This window comes from Mirounga leonina, unplaced genomic scaffold, assembly GCF_011800145.1.
Source record: "Mirounga leonina isolate KUSES-001 unplaced genomic scaffold, KU_Mleo_1.0 Mir_53, whole genome shotgun sequence".
NCBI lineage: Eukaryota > Metazoa > Chordata > Mammalia > Carnivora > Phocidae > Mirounga > Mirounga leonina.
This window is the reverse complement of record NW_023270807.1, coordinates 71392290-71408812: the sequence shown is the minus strand read 5'-3', so window position 1 is coordinate 71408812 and position 16523 is coordinate 71392290. Positions and strand designations below refer to the sequence as shown.

The 16523-nt window shown below is 33.9% G+C and overlaps 1 protein-coding gene across 2 annotated transcripts in view; it reads right to left on the bottom strand.

Annotated features, from left to right (window-relative positions):
- Window positions 1-464: 464 nt before the first annotated feature.
- The window catches only part of KPNA5 (karyopherin subunit alpha 5), a 51081-nt gene continuing 35022 nt past the window's right edge, over window positions 465-16523 (bottom strand). Inside the window, exons 9-14 of one of the 2 annotated variants that reach the window (XM_034990372.1) lie at window positions 12473-12636; window positions 10455-10533; window positions 8501-8626; window positions 7350-7477; window positions 4498-4676; window positions 465-1190 (exon numbers count right to left, since the gene is read on the bottom strand). In XM_034990372.1, the coding sequence (XP_034846263.1) occupies window positions 1003-1190; window positions 4498-4676; window positions 7350-7477; window positions 8501-8626; window positions 10455-10533; window positions 12473-12636 (864 nt within the window). In that variant the 3' untranslated portion in view covers window positions 465-1002. The remainder of the gene's footprint in view (window positions 1191-4497; window positions 4677-7349; window positions 7478-8500; window positions 8627-10454; window positions 10534-12472; window positions 12637-16523) is intronic. The other variant, XM_034990373.1, reaches the window with a different exon arrangement.

The window sequence follows — 16523 nt, the reverse complement described above, 5'->3', positions numbered from 1 at the left end:
TAAGAGCATTTAATAAAATTTAACACATTAACAAGGTGATTTCTTCAGGATAATTTTGTCAAAGTACCTAAGTTTATTATTACACAAAAAGTGAAACTTTTCAATTACTGCTCTGAAAAAATCAGAGAAAGAATTACAGTATTATTTTTGCTATGCAGCACTGCTTTAGATTCATGATGGCATCTCTATCATGATGCTTTTTAAAATGAAGAGTGAAAAAATAATAAAACACTATTTCAAAAATGGTAGCATATTTGGTCAAAATACAAAATATACTAATATAATAGCATTTACATGTTAAAAACACAAATATTTAAATGTTGTGTAATCATTTTAATGTGTTCAACATGAAGAACAGCTTTTCTCTTCACAATTGCCACATTTTAATTGATTATCAGTACAATACTTACATGTTTTATAAATAAATTTTACAGGTTTTCTGTTGTAATTTTTTTTTTTTGCAAAGTATAACCTACAGCACAGTGATTTATAATTTAAGGTAATAGATATTTTCACATTCTAATTTAGCTTTTACACTATTTCATGCTTCTGAAGCTTTTTTGTTTTTGCTTCAAGATAGAGGTAGATTTAGTAGATTGGGCGTGTCAGACTTACTGCCAAAATGCAATTATCAGCTGTACTGCTAATGTGCAGTTTCCAAGATGCTAGAAAAAATTCAGAACCATATGTAATACTTTACCCAAAGTTCTCCTTTTCAAGCTTAAGTTACTAAATAATTTCATATGTATTTAACTGCTCACAAATAGTTACAAAAAATAGACAAAACAATAAAAACACAAATATAGGTACACCAAAATAAAAACAAAACTATAATGAAAGATTGCATCTGAATGGAAACTTTTTTGTTTTGCTTTTTAAAAGTGCATCAACTTTTTCTTTTCTGTTCTAAGTAAAAACACATCAAACATTCCTACTGACATTGTAACAAAGAAGGTATCTCTGAAACTATCCTTTGTAGCCATATATTTTTCCTCCACCAAGTTAAAGTTGAAACCCTTCCATTGGTGCTTCCTGCTGCTGAAACACGAACTGTTGCTGACTTTCATCCACCTGAGGTACAATGCTGGGGTCATCTTCCTCTACACCAAAGTAATGTTCAATCAGATCAAAAGCCTTTTGGTAAATTTCCTGATTTTCATGGCTTTGCAGAAATTCAATTTTATCCAGACCTGTTTTATACATATATATATATATATATGAAGAAAATTGTTACTCAAGTTTCATCAGATATTTGAACCAAAATAATGAATCAATAGCATCTGTCAGTCCATCAGCAATGGGGTTGTTATTCTTATCTAATTTTTGCATATACTGATAGCCAACACCACTTATGTCTTAAACTTCAAGAATGACAGCGTAAGGCAGTGTGGTATGAGGAAATAGCACAGGCCTGGGAATAAAAAGATCACAGGGGCGCCTGGGTGGCTCAGTCGTTAAACGTCTGCCTTCGGCTCAGGTCATGATCCCAGAGTCCTGGGATCGAGCCCTGCATCGAGCCCCTCATCGGGCTCCCTGCTTGGCGGGAGGCCTGCTTCTCCCTCTCCCACTCCCCCTGCTTGTGTTCCTGCTCTCGCTCTCTCTCTCTGTCAAATAAATAAATAAAATCTTTAAAAAAAAAAAAAAAAAGATCACAGACTCCACCTTGCTAGCTGTGTCATTTTGCCCAAATAAGTTTGGTTTCTCTATACATTAGTTTCTCAATTTTAAAATGACAGTTTTAGAGTATGTAACTCCAAAGGTCCTTTCTAGAGTAATTATACTATTTATAAAAAGCACAAAAAGGATAAGCACCAAAACAAACACAAATGAAGAAACTAAAAGGTGAGCAAACTAACACACACACATATTCTCTCAGAGAAAGAGCCAGAGGAGATCAATATGGAATGAGTACTATTTACAAATCCAGGTAGCTACTGTATATATACCAAAAGTACAAACTATAAGTGAAACTGAAAAAGCCTATTTTTACAAAATAAGCAAAATCTAGAGCATTCTATTTTATTGCTTACAAGAAGAAAAATCTACACTAAGTCTGGGTGGTGCCGAATATATTTTTCATTTAATTACAGGTAAACCTCTTCAGTTATATCATTGCAGAATAGTACTGGAAGTACCAGCCAGAGCAATTAGGCAATAAAAAGAAGTAAAAGCCATCTAATTAAAAAAGGAAGAAGTAAAACTGTCACCATTTGCAGATGACATGGTATTATATATAGAATATCCTAAAGACTCCACCAAAAAACTTAAAACTAATCAATGAATTCAGTAAAGTAGCAGTATACAAAATCAGTACAAAAAACTATTGCATTTCTATACAACCATAACAAACTATCAGAAAGAGAAATTAAAAAATAATCCCACTTACAAGTGCATCAGAAAGAATAAAATACCTAGGAATACATTTAACCAAGGAGGTGAAAGACCTGTACATTGAAAACTATAATGAAAGAAACTGAAGGAGATATAAATAAATGGATATTCGGTGCTCATGGGTTGGAAGAATTAATATTGTTAAAATGTCCATACTACCCAAAGCAATCTACAATCTACAGATTCAATATACTCTGTATCAAAATACCAATGGCATTTTTCACAGAAATAGAACAAACAATCCTAAAATTTATGTGAATATATATGTATTTAAAGATTTTATTTGTTAGAGAGAGAGCACACAGAGGGAGAGTGAGAGGGAGAAGCAGACTCCCCAATGAGCAAAGAGCCTGATGTGGGGCTCGATTCCAGGACCCCGGGATCATGACCTGAGCTGAGGGCATGAAGGCAGACACTTAACTGAACCACTCAGGTGCCCCTATATTGAAGCACAAAGAACCCCAAATAGCTCAAAGCAATCTTAAGAAAAAGAACAAAGCTGGAGGCATCATACTCTGATTTCAAACTATACTACAAAGCTATAATAATCAAAACTTATTGGCATAAAAACAGATCAGTGGAATAGAATAGAGAGCCCAGAAAGAAATCCACATATAAAATCAATTAATTTACTACAAAGAAGCAAAGAATGTAACATACAATGGGGAAAGGGCAGTCTCTTAAAAAAAAAAAATGGTGCTGGGAAAACTGGACAGTCACACACAAAAGAGTGAAACTGGGCCACTAATGTATACCATACACAAAACAAACTCTGAATACATTACTTGAATGTAAGGTCTGAAACCATAAAAGTAGAAGAAAGCATTAGTGATAAACTATTTGACACTGGTCTTGGCAATATTTTGGATTTGACACCAAAAGCAAAGGCAACAAAAGTCAAAATAAACAAGTGGGGATTACATCAAACTAAAAAGCTTCTGCACAGCAAAGGAACCCATCAACAAAATGAAAAGATAACCTACAGAACAGGAGACAATATTTGCAAGTCATATACCTTAAGGAGTTAATGCCCAAAATATATAAAGAACTCAGCACCAACTGAACACCAAAAACAAGCAATTTGGTTAAAAAATGGGCAGAGGATCTGAAAAGACATTTTTCCAAAGAAGACAGATATCCAACAAGTACCTAAAAAGGTGTTCAACGTCAGTAATCATTAGGGAAATTTAAATCAAAACTGCAATGAAATAATTACCTCACCATCTGTTAGAATGACTATTATCAAAAAGACTAGAAATAACAAGTGTAGATGTGGAACAAATGGGACCCTGGTGCACTGATGGTAGGAATGTAAATTGGTGCAGCCACTATGGAGGTTCTTCAAAAAATTAAACTACCCCCCAAAAATAGAACTACCACATGATTTAGCAATTCCATTTCTGGGTATTTATCCAAAGAAAATGAAAACACTAACTAGAAAGACATCTGTACCCCCATGTTCATTGCAGCACTATTTACAGTGGCCAAGATATATAAGCAACGTAAGTGTTTACTGATGGATGAATGGATTAAAAAAAAAAACGGTATATATGTATATAATAAAATATTATTCAGCCATAAAAAAGAATGATATCTTGCCATCTGTGACAACATGGATGGACCTTGAGGACATTATGCTAAATAAAATAAGCCACACAGAGAAAGACAAATACCATATAATCTCACATATCTGTAAAATCCAAAAACAAAAAAATAACAAGCTCATAGATACAGAGAACAGACTGGTGGTTGCCAGTGGGGCAAGCTGGCAAAATGAGTGAAGGAAGTCAAAAAGTACAAACTTCTAGTTATAAAGTCATGGGGATATAATGTACAGCATGAGGACTATAGTTAATAATACTGTATTATGTATTTATAAGTTGCTAAGAGAGTAAATCTTAAAAGTTCTCATCACAAGAAAAACATTTTGTAACTATGTATGGTAACGGTTGTTAACTAGACTTATTATGGTGATCATGATAGTTTTACAGTATATACAAACACTGAATCATTATGTTGTACACCTGAGACCAACTTGTAATGTTATATATCAATTAAAAACAAAAAGACTTGACTATAATGATACATTTTGAACTGACTGCTTACCATATGCTTCTTCAATGAGAGCACAGTATGGATTAATGCCTATTCCATTCTGCTTAGATTCTTGTTCTCCAAGACGTAAAATATTTTCAAGTCCATTTAAAGCCACTTGGACTATTTTAGAGTCCATAACAGTCAATAGGTCACAAAGTGGTTTAATGCAACCTAAGGCTACCAAATACCTTCAGAGTGATTAAAAAAAAAGTAGAGAAAAAAAAAACATTTAAAGAGACTTAAGTATTATTTATAGCAAATATTCTTCAGTGAAATGTTCTACAAACAATTAAGAAAAGCATTTTTATACAAACTCAAACATTAAAACATTTAAATTTTCACTGACATAGGAAACTGAAAACTTCTTTCTACTCTCCTATTTTCATTTAACATAATTAGCAATAAATGAGATAACAAGTACTACAAAACTATACATACAAGCAAACCGGTACGTGGGCGGTTTCTGCATGGCATATGAGTAGCACTAAGAATAACAGTGCCTTCAAGGTGCTACTATTTGAAGGTGAGCCTATGTACACACCCTGGGTCATATGGGAGTAGGCAGAAATGAAGAGGGAGAAGGCACATTCAAATCAAATTTCCCACAAAAGCAATCACAGCTGATGTTCTAAAATACCACCTGTGCTTCAGAAGCATATAGAAGGCTTCTAGGACTAACATAACACAATTAAAAAAAAAAAGGCTTCTAGGAGCAAAACATGCTATGTTGCCAATAATTTTAATAAACAATGTTCACGAAAGTTATTCTACTCGTTTTTAATACTTTGTCCTTTTCTAGTTTTTATTAGCTCCTTTCCATTCTCTATAATATAAAGTGACTGATTTATTTCCTTGGAAAAAAGTCCATTAAGGCTAAAGGAAAAAAAGACGTACTGAAGCCAGACCGCATGGCTTCAAGTCCCACCTCCACTCCTTATTAGTTGTGTGACCTGGAGTGACTGCTCTGTGCCTCAGTTTCTCCATCTTAAAATGGGGATAATAACAGTACCAAGCTCAGAGAGTTGCTATAAACATACAGTTAAGCATTCAATAAAAGTTAGTTTCCACTTTCCTTTAAAAAAAAAAAAAAAAGTACATACCTTCACTAGAGCACTCACTTGCCATGTACTATACTATAACTAATCAGTCTATTTGTTGAATGAATATCTCATAGCTGTATGAAGTTAAAGGACATAAAGCATATGACAGTATTGGATACTATCCTGGCACTCAATAACTGAAATGACTTAGCACAACAACTGGCAATATCAGACATTCAATAAATATTAGTGGTACACATGCTGAAATCAATCTGAGATCAAGATCTCCTCCCATATATGTAGAATTAATGAAATGGTGAAAATGGTTAGAAAAAATAATGATCTCAGTTTGGACACTTGATTCATATCAATAAATTTAAGTAATAATATATGGACTAGACATAATAATGAGAACAATTTGAAAAAATACAACTATTTGTAGGTGAACAAAGAAACTTTGGTTCCCAAAGCAGATAAAAATTATATTAGTTTATAAAAAAATGCAAGCTAGAACAGGGGGAAGATCTTGTTTTATTACTCTTTATATTCATAACATAATGAGATGGAAATGTAATGGAAAGAGGAAGAATGGAAAATAAAAAGCAGAAGAGATGTTATCAACATATAGAAATATAAATCTAAGACACCAAGATAATAGCACAAATGAAGGCAATAAGACAAAGATCTCACAACAAGTTATTTCAAAATCCTCTCAGTGATTTTTTAAAATAGCTAGTAGCCTTATTTATTGTTTTATAAATTAAGACATAAATTAAATACTCATTAGAAAATACTTCCTAAACAGTCACTTCAAGAAACCTAAAAAGTCCTGAGTTTCACAGACAAATCCATAGAATAAGAAAATTCTGTAGGAAGTCAAGCTTTTATACAAGTGCGAAGTAGAACCTTGCTATGGGGGAAAAGAGAATAAAAGCACAAGATAATAAGAAATTTAGGAATCAGTTCTGATCATAAAAGTTGTGATGGTTACAAATAACGATAATAGCAGCTAATCTTAGTAGAGAACTTAATGTTTAGGCACCATGTTAAGCACTTTAAATGTATGAATCCCATTTAATTATCAAGAGACTACCATAAGGTATTATCTGTTAATCAAATTCATTTAAAAAATGAAGAAACTGTGGATTAGATAGGTAAAATGGTTTTGTCAAGGTCACACAACCTTTATTGAGGGAACAGGATTTTAAAGCAGCCTGACTTCAAAGCCCATGTACCTAGTATTTATGTTGTTAGTAAAAGAAACAAGTAAACAACAAAAGGCCTATCAAAAAAGCTACCATAAAAAAGAAAAAAAGAAAACTAGTATAGAGAAAGAAAAGATACCATCCACAGGTAAGGCTAACAACTGACTAGGAGAACATCACTATACAAACAAATGTCTATTTCAGTATTTAATTTTATTTTTAATAATTATTTTAAATAAGTGGATGTTCAAATCATTAGTCATTTTTATATAATAAAGTCACATGCACGTGACTCTAATGGTATAAAAAATATTTAATGTCCATCAGAGTATATTTTGCAAATTAATATAAACTGTTCTTTTTCAGATTCTTAATCTCTGATTTTTCATAAATAGTCTGCCAAGGCAAGTGATGTTAATTATCCTTTACTGAAAAAACAAAACAAAACAAAAACTACTGTGAATGAATAATACAACTGATGTAACAAATGCTTTCATTTCACATTAAAATGACTTAGAAATAATGTTTCGGTTTCATCAACAAATAAAAAGTACATAGTACTTCATTTTGTCCCATTTACATTTAAAAAAAAAAATTAAAAAACTCTGTATCACACCTTATTTGTTCTGGAGTACCTCCTGATGTTGCATTAGTTATAGCCCAAGCTGCTTCTTTCCTGGTGCGAAACTCTGCTTTCTGAAGAATCTCAATCAAAACAGGAAAAATATTTGCATCTATAACAGCCTAAGGAGGAAAAATGATAAACAGTGCCAATACTGTTTTAAAAATGTTATTAAGTAGAGAAATTGTAAGACCCAATGGCTTTAAAATGTCACATCACGCTTTTTGGAAATAAAAATCTTTGGAAATCTTTCTAATCTTTCTTTTTTTTTTTTTTTAAAGATTTTATTTATTTATTTGACAGAGAGAGAGAGAGACAGGGAAAGAGGGAACACAAGCAGGGGGAGTGGGAGAGGGAGAAGCAGGCTTCCCGCTGAGCAGGAAGCTTGATGGAAGGCTCAATCCCAGGACCCTTGATCACGACCTGAGCCGAAGGCAGAAGCTTAAAGACTGAGCCACCCAAGCGCCCCTCTTTCTAATCTTTCAACAAACTTTCATACTTTCAAGACTGGAAAATATATTAACAGAATATTAATTTTAAAGATGATAAAGCAGGGGCACCTCGGTGGCTCAGTTGGTTAAGCGTCTGCCTTCGGCTCAGGTCATGATCCCAGAGTCCCAGGACTGAGCCCCAAATAGGGCTCCCCATCTGCTTCTCCCTCTGCCCCTCACCCCGCTCATGTTCTCTCTCACTCTCTCTGTCTCTCAAATAAATAAAATCCTTAAAAAAAAAAATAAAAAAATAAAGATGATAAAGCACAAGGTAGATACTTGATCAAAATGGATAAGTAATTTTTGACTCAAGAAGCCTGATAAGACTCTAATAAATCATTACTTAAAAGTTTTGAGAGGAAGATTATTACCTAACTTATTTAAAACTAATAAAAATCAATCCCTTTTTAAGACTAGCCATATGTGTCCAGCACCGTGGGCAATTTTATACTCACACCCACACACAATTCCTCCCTAGACCACTATAAATGAATGTTATTATTTTAGAGAAGAAAAGGCCATGTTCTGTAAAATCCTTCTCAAGAAGTTAAGTAACTCATTAAAAAAAAAAAAAAAATCACTGATAAAATGCTGACTTTTGTCCAAACTGACTCAAGAGATCTTCCTGTTTTCTTAGATCTGAAAGGTATTTACTTGAATCTGAGCTCTATTTCCAGCAGTGATGTTAGAAACAGTCCAGCAGGCTTCTTTTCTGATTGATTCCTTTGGGCTACTCAATAAGTGTAAGAGACATGGTAATGCAGAGCAATTCAGAATTACCTGAAACAAAAATCAGAAATGGAAACAAAGTTTTATAGCAAAAAACTACAGAAAGATAGACTGATTTATAAAAATACAAAAATCACTCTTGAAAAACTAAATTAAGAAAAAAGAAATTCCTCTCAAAGTAAAACTTAGGTACTTGCTACCTTCTACTCTTTCCACTTCACCAAAACTTGGTGCAGTAAAGTGCTCTGTCAAACCACTAAAATGAGAATAAGCAGGACACCAGAGGTGTGTCCTTCATGTTTACGAATACACTCAAGAATTCAACTGATATGACAATTCAAGAGAGATTTAGTGACTGGTCAGGATCCAAACTCTAGTTTTGCCAAATGAGATGATGAAAAAAAGATGATGAAACAGTTTGAAAGTACCTAATTCCATAACTGGTAAGAAACCTCAATGTATAGAGTAAGTCAACTTTTTTCATTAAAATTTTTTACTGTTCCACTTTTCTTTTGTAAAGAAGTATGTTCTGGGGGGCGCCTGGGTGGCTCAGTCGTTAAGCGTCTGCCTTCGGTTCAGGTCATGATCCCAGGGTCCTGGGATCGAGCCCCGTATCGGGCTCCCTGCTCAGTGGGAAGCCTGCTTCTCCCTCCTCCACTCCCCCTGCTTGTGTTCCCTCTCTGGCTGTGTCTCTCTCTGTCAAATAAATAAATAAAATCTTTAAAAAAAAAAATAAAAAAGAAGTATGTTCTGCTTTGTCCCTTTACATTCTTCATTCCATGGCATAATTAATTATGTTCCTATTTTCAGAATACCCACAATGATTTATATTAAATTTACTTGGTGAAGAATGTATGAAACAGTGTACCAAAATTCTGTTTAAGAGTGTTATGTTTAGAAGGGCATTCTCATTTAAAGAGATATTTTAAATTAGTAACTATCAAATTACTAAGGATCAACTATTTAATAACTAATATATCTAAATAGGATTAAATAAGATTAAACCTGAAAGATGATATGTAAATTAGAGTAAAGTTTAAGTTATGGTGGCAAGCAAAGGAGAATCTAATGTGTTAGAGTTTAAGTTTCTATCTTCAAGAAAGATTGCTCCAGATCTAAAGTCAATCTTGACATTACGCCTTTTCTGGTATCTCACCATCCTCCAAAAGACAGAGAGACAGACACACACACACACACATAGTTACTAACCAGGAAAATGTTTCCTTTCTATCTTTCCTTCCATTCCCATAATCTAGGTCTTCAATCTACTATAAAAGGACCTCCCGCTTCCAACCAACCCCATGTTTAAACTATTTATAATTAATCACCCTTTCACTAACAGTTCCTTCTCCAGTCAAGCTTAATGTCTCTTAAATACAACCCACACGTCTGCCTTTGTACCTATGTTCACATAAATCTCTTCTAGTTTACTTAAGTTCTTCCCCAACTTTAAGATATAGCTTTAATTCCAACTTCTTTATGGAATCTACAAAGATTTCTCAGCATAGTGATTTCTTTTTTAAACTTCTATAGCGTTTACTGACCAACCAACTCTCAGCAAACATACACTAACTTGGGTAATTTGCTTTGCTTTAATATATATTTTCTCTTCAATTTTTTTATAAATCCCTCGAGAGCCAACCTCCTACCTTGTACTTCTTTATATCGATATAGATCTAGGAATAGTGCTTTCACATACAGGTATTCGAGGTTGAGCACTTATCATCAAGAATATGCTGTCACATTATAGATGCCTATATAGTTATGGTAATGCTAAAGTCTTGATTAATATGTAACCAAGTATGAAGTATCTAGTATGAAACTTGATAAATTTCTCAAAATCCATTATCTTATTTATCATATTAAAGTCTGAACTCACCTGTGTTTGAATATCATCACCAGTCACAATATTACCAACTGCTCTTAATGCAGGTGATACAACTTTATAATCATTGTGCCTAAAAATAATAAAAATATGAACTTACATACTATGCAAGAGTTAAAATTTACAAAAAAATTGCAAGAATAATACAAAATAGTCCTGTATACTCTTTACCCGGAGATCCCACTCAAGTTTCACTAATTATGCCAGTAATACTTCTGTAATAAAGAATCTATATATTAGACCCAACTGTCATGTCTCTAGTCTCTTTCAATTCAAAACAGTTGCTATTTTTTCCTTTATTTCCTGATCTTGACATTTATAATGATCATAAACAAATTATTAGGTTTTGTCCAATGTTTCCTCATGATTAAGATACAAATTATATACTTTTAGCTAGGATATCACAAATGCAACCATCTTTTCATTACATAGGATAGCATCTGATACCTGTTTTGTCCACAATAGTAGCACTGAACTCGTCACTTAAAATGGTGTCTGTCAGATTTCTCTACTTCAACATTACTGTTTTTCCCTTTATAATTAATATTTTTGAGAGGATATTCTTTTAGACTATGTTAAATCCCATTCCTTATCCCACTTTCACCAACCACTACTTTCACCACTTCTTGATGTGTATTGTCTGAATTATTATTAATATTGTTGCCAATGATAATTTTGTAATACCATCATTATATGCTTTTTCAGTCTATTGATGTACCTACTTATTTTAGTGTGGACTCATGGATTCCTATTTTATTCAATACTCTTAACATATTACCATAATTTATTTTAATGCTCAAATCATCCGAAGTTTGGAAGTTTGAATGGTTGGAGTCCCCTTAAGTGGGTTTCTGTGTCCTTTTGATATTTCTCCATTCTTTGAGCACTTAATACTTTATGGGGTCACCTTATTTTTTCTCAATGCCAGCCCTAGAATCAGCCATTTATCCAAGAATTTTGGTTCCTGTTAATGAAGAGTAGTTTTTAAAAACCAAGATTTGGTGTGTTTAGCTTTTTAGTACAGAAGTGTCACTGCTCACAGGGCCTTTAAGAGCGCATGTGCGTGCACGCACACACATATCTATTTATTTCTACATCTCTTTATGTTGAAAGCCATGAGTTCACATCGATATCTCCAGTTCTAATCTAATACCATAAGATTATTCTGGTTTTCCTCCTTTCCGTATTTGTATCTCCATTCTCTTAGAATAAGAAACTGGCTTCTGATCCAGCTAGGCTGTTATCCATCATGTGTTGTTCCAGCCTGCTTGCTATTCTGCTTTAGTGGGTGCCATACTCAAGCTTGAGCCCTGATCCCCTCATTGGACCTGCCTGCCTACTCTCCTCAGATGTTGTCTTTGGACTAGAGCCACAAACCCTTATCAGACCTTTCTTTTTTGTGCCATCTGCTTTATTTGAGCCTACCTAATGGCTTTTTGACAAAAGGAAGTAGTATAATAAATCTTTTTAAAGAAAAAGATAAACTATCCTTTTAAAACAAATTCTCTTACAAGTTTTTAAACTTCTTTTATAAAAAAAATCTGTTCTTTTTAAAGAAGGTAATAATAGCCTAGCAAGTGAAATACTAAAACAAGTGAAATACTAAATGTTTTCACTACATGAACTTGTACACAAATTAGTTACTGTAATGAACAACTAACTAGATTACTGGTTCTGTGAGAGCAGGTACCGAGTTCTGTACTTCATTAACAATATGTTGTACAATACTCTAGCAGGTAACAGACATTCCATATATACCTGTTGAATTAAGTCCCTGCCATTCATAAAAAGATTAAAACTAATGAAATACATTCACAAAATTATTAGTTCCAACTAAAGGATGAGATACAAATTTAAAAAGGTCAACTTTTCAGCATTACAGCTATTCTGAAAAGTGGGGTTGATGGCTTTTCAATTCTTCTGAAGAGAGTCACTCTCGAGATATTTATAAAGCCATTAACTGCTAAATTTAATACACAATCATACAATTATTAATCATAAATTGTAGTTACATCAAAAGTTCCACCAATCTTCGACAGACTCCAGAATCAATGACTGCTTGAATTTTATCATTGGGTCCATCAGAAAGATAAGAAAGGGCCCAGCACACATCTGCTAATACATCTGGGTCACTGCTAAACAACAATCGTGACAAGACATTTAAGCAAGGTGAAACCTGGAAGAAAAGAGCCAATATTTAACAATTTTCTCTAAGACTGAGTTTCTTTAGGAAAATATAGAAACCCATTTTAAAACAAAACTAATGCTATAAAAATACCAGAGAAATTAAAACATTCTATTGTCTTAAAAAATTATGATCATATATATGAACATGTAACTGATTGTTTCCAATTAATCTTTTTTTTTAAGATTTATTTATTTATTTGAGAGAGAGAGAGAGAGAGGGCACAAGCTGAGGGAGGGAAAGAGGAAGAGAGAGAGAGAGAGAAGAGAGGAAGCAGACTCCCCGCTGAGCAGGGAGCTCAACACAGGGCTCGATCTCAGGACCTGAGATCATGATCTGGTCTGAAACTAAGAATCGGACGCTTAACTGACTGAGCCACCCAGGCGCCCCTCCAATTAATCTTACATTAAGTAAGATATGTGGTAATTTAAAATTTTTAAGAGTAATGAAATACATATTTGAGATCCCCTATGTTTAAATCACACACATAACACACCCAAAAAAGGCATACCAAAGCTAAGGGAAGTAAAGATGTTTTAGTTAGGTGTTTAATATGATCATGAAATATGAACCAACTGAAATAAACCTCACCCTACTTATTACATGTACATTATTGGAAACAAATCTAATAATCAGTTGAGGACTAAAGGTGTAGAAAATACAAAAAGAAATCTGAAGGATTTTTAATTGAAAGTCACTAATAAACTGTACTTCTTAATGTACTGAAACCCTGAATCTTCAATTACAAAAAAAGAAAAACCACATACATGACAACAGGTTTTAGTCCCTCTAGCATTAATATTACAACTACTTAGTTGTGAAATGAGCATATCACTTCACCTCTCTGAGACTCAGTTTCCAAATCTGTGAAACAAAGGCCAAATTAGACAAATTCTATGATCCTTCCTTTCTCAAATCAGACAGTCCTAGATTCACTAGCTGTATGACCATGGGAAAATTACCTAACATCTCTGAAATCCAATTTCTTCATTTATAAAAGAGGGATAAAACAGTACTGTTAAATTAGTAAGAATGCATGTAGCATCTTAGAACAGTACCTGACATACAGTAAGCACAGAGATGTTCGCTCTTTTTATTGCCATGATCAGTACTGATTCTATATTCCTTAAAGTTTTTTTTTTAAGAGTTTTTTTTTTTTTAAGATTTTTATTTATTTATTTGACAGAGAAAGAAAGAGAAAGGGCACAATCAGGGGGAGTGGCAGGCAGAGGCAGAGGGAGAAGCAGCGGGGAGCCCGCTGTGGGCTTGATCCCAGGACCCTGAGATCATGGTCTGACCCAAAGGCAGACGCTTAACCAACTGAGCCACCCAACTGCCCCAAGTTTTTTTTTTTTAATCAGCAACCTAAAGTATCCCTCAGATAAGAGCTGTGTACTAAATTTAGATGTGCCACAAATAAAGAGTAATGACAGCTTTAAGGTTCTAGTACTTAAGATGAATTTTCTCTTTACCTCTATTTTAAAGATTGCCAGTACATAAACTATAACCTTCTGAAAATACTTATCTATTTTCTCTGCTGGGCCCTTCTGTACAGATGACCCAAGGGCCCAGGAACAAAAAAAAAACAGTTTGCTAACAAAACAGAATGGGTTTGTAAGTTAGTAAAACAAATCTGCACAACTGGATCCTTTCCGAACAAACATGCCTTCACCCTTGCCAATGACCTCCTCTTCCTCAAACAGAGAAATGTGAGAATCATTTAAAGCAAATATAAATTTTTGAGTTAAAAAAATCAGCATACTGATCCGTATCTTTTTACTGATTTAAAAAATGAAGCTATTACAGCATTACAGATTTCTAGTTTTAAGGGAGCAAAATAAAAACACTTCTGAGCCACTGTCTTCTCAGAAACAAGGGAAAGAAGAAAGAGAAATACAAATCCGATCTCTGAGAAGTGCAGCAGACATCTGTAATCATGCCCATAAGATATCATGGACAGGATTATAAGTGAGGAGAGAAAGGTGACACCTCTATACCTGCAGAGGGAACTACCAATTAGAAGAAAGCTAATTTAAAAAAAAGAAGAAGAAGAAAGCTAATTTATCCTCCAATCATCACCCCGAAGGGCCTCAAGAATCAGAGGTGCCAGCTATCACAGAAGGCACAGGAGAGGAATGATGCTAAAACAGAAAGAAAGCTTAAAAAGTTAAATGAGAAAGAGGTTAGACTACAGGTAGGTGTCTAATATTCTCAATGCCAGCAAAGACTAGAGAGGTTTATTTTAAGGAGAAACTGAAAAATAAAAAGTGAACTACAGAAACTGAACTTGGGGTATCAAAGACAAGTTTGAAATAAAGCATGAGAACAGAAATCACAGAGATTAAATAAAAGTTTACATACTGACTGATGAAAACCTGTAGTCCTCTTCCAATGCCCAGCTCCCACATCTCCAGTAGTATTATCTACTCTACACCTCAACCCAATCTATTCACTTTGCAGCAGGAGACTGGAAAATCTGTCTCTGGAGAAACAGAATGGTCTCAGAAAACATACAGAAATTCTGAATTCCTCAAAGAAGACATGGTTCTGCCACCCAATTACTCTATAATGAAGCCCATGAAAGGACAAGTCTATACACCCACCTCTATACCCATTTTCCATTTAGCTTTTAGTGTCTGCCTCCTAAGTATGTCCAGAGTGCCCAGGATCACAAGTTATATGAGGAGATCTCCCAGTAAAAAAAGAGACTAAAACAAACAAACCACAAACAAAACAAAAACATACAAAGAAACAGAGACACCAGAAAAAAGAAAACTTCAAAAAAATTATAAATCCTCAGGTAGATAATTTGTTGGGTCCATAAAAAAAGCTGTAACATCTATACAGAAAAAGTCTATCTAAAGATGAGCAATCAGAGAACAAAAAAATTCTTGAAAATATGATTGTGAAAATAAAAATTTCAAAAAATGTGAATGATAAAATCTCTCATAGAAAATCACAGAAAATTTACCCAACAAAAGTCTTAAGCCCTATTAATGTGAATTACACTATAAGTTTGGAATACATAAGTAAACAAAAAGAGACAAAGATTCCTAACTCTAAGGAGTTTATATTTTAGTGGAAGAAAGATTTTTTTAAAAAAATTAAATAGGTGGGTGCCTGGGTGGCTCAGCTGGTTAAGCGACTGCCTTCGGCTCAGGTCATGATCCTGGAGTCCCTGGATCGAGTCCCACATCAGGCTCCCTGCTCGGCAGGGAGTCTGCTTCTCCCTCTGACCCTCCCCCCTCTCATGTGTTCTCTCTCATTCTCTCTCTCTCAAATAAATAAATAAAATCTTTAAAAAAAAGAAAATTAAATAGGTAATAAATTTTTAAAAACATGTATTATGTTAGAAGATGCTAAGAAAAAATTAGAGTAAAATGTGGAGGTCAGTGGCTGGGGTAGTAAGAGATTACATTATTATGTAGGGTAGTCAAGAGTACAGCTCATGGAAAAGGTAACTTATAAGCAAGCACTTAAAGAAAATGAGGGAATTATATAGATATTAAGCATTAAATTGTAGGCCAGTGGTTCTCAAAGTGTGGTCCATGGACCCCTGAGGGATTCTTGAAACCTTGGGGAAGCAATCTTTAATGCCAAAATTTTCATAATTATACTAACACATAATTGGTCTTTTTCATTTTGTTGACATTTGCACTAAAGCTATAAAAGCAATGGTGGGTAAAACTCAGCATAAATCAAAGCAGTGGTACCAAAATGTACCACAGATCTTTGTATTCTTTATGTTCACATACTTGCAAAGAGGCCGGCAGGGGGGAGGGGGAGGGTGCCTATTTAAGAATTACCTTGTATTTTTTTTTTTTTAAAGATTTTATTTAGAAGCAGTAAAAATTACTAATTTTATTAAATCTCAATTC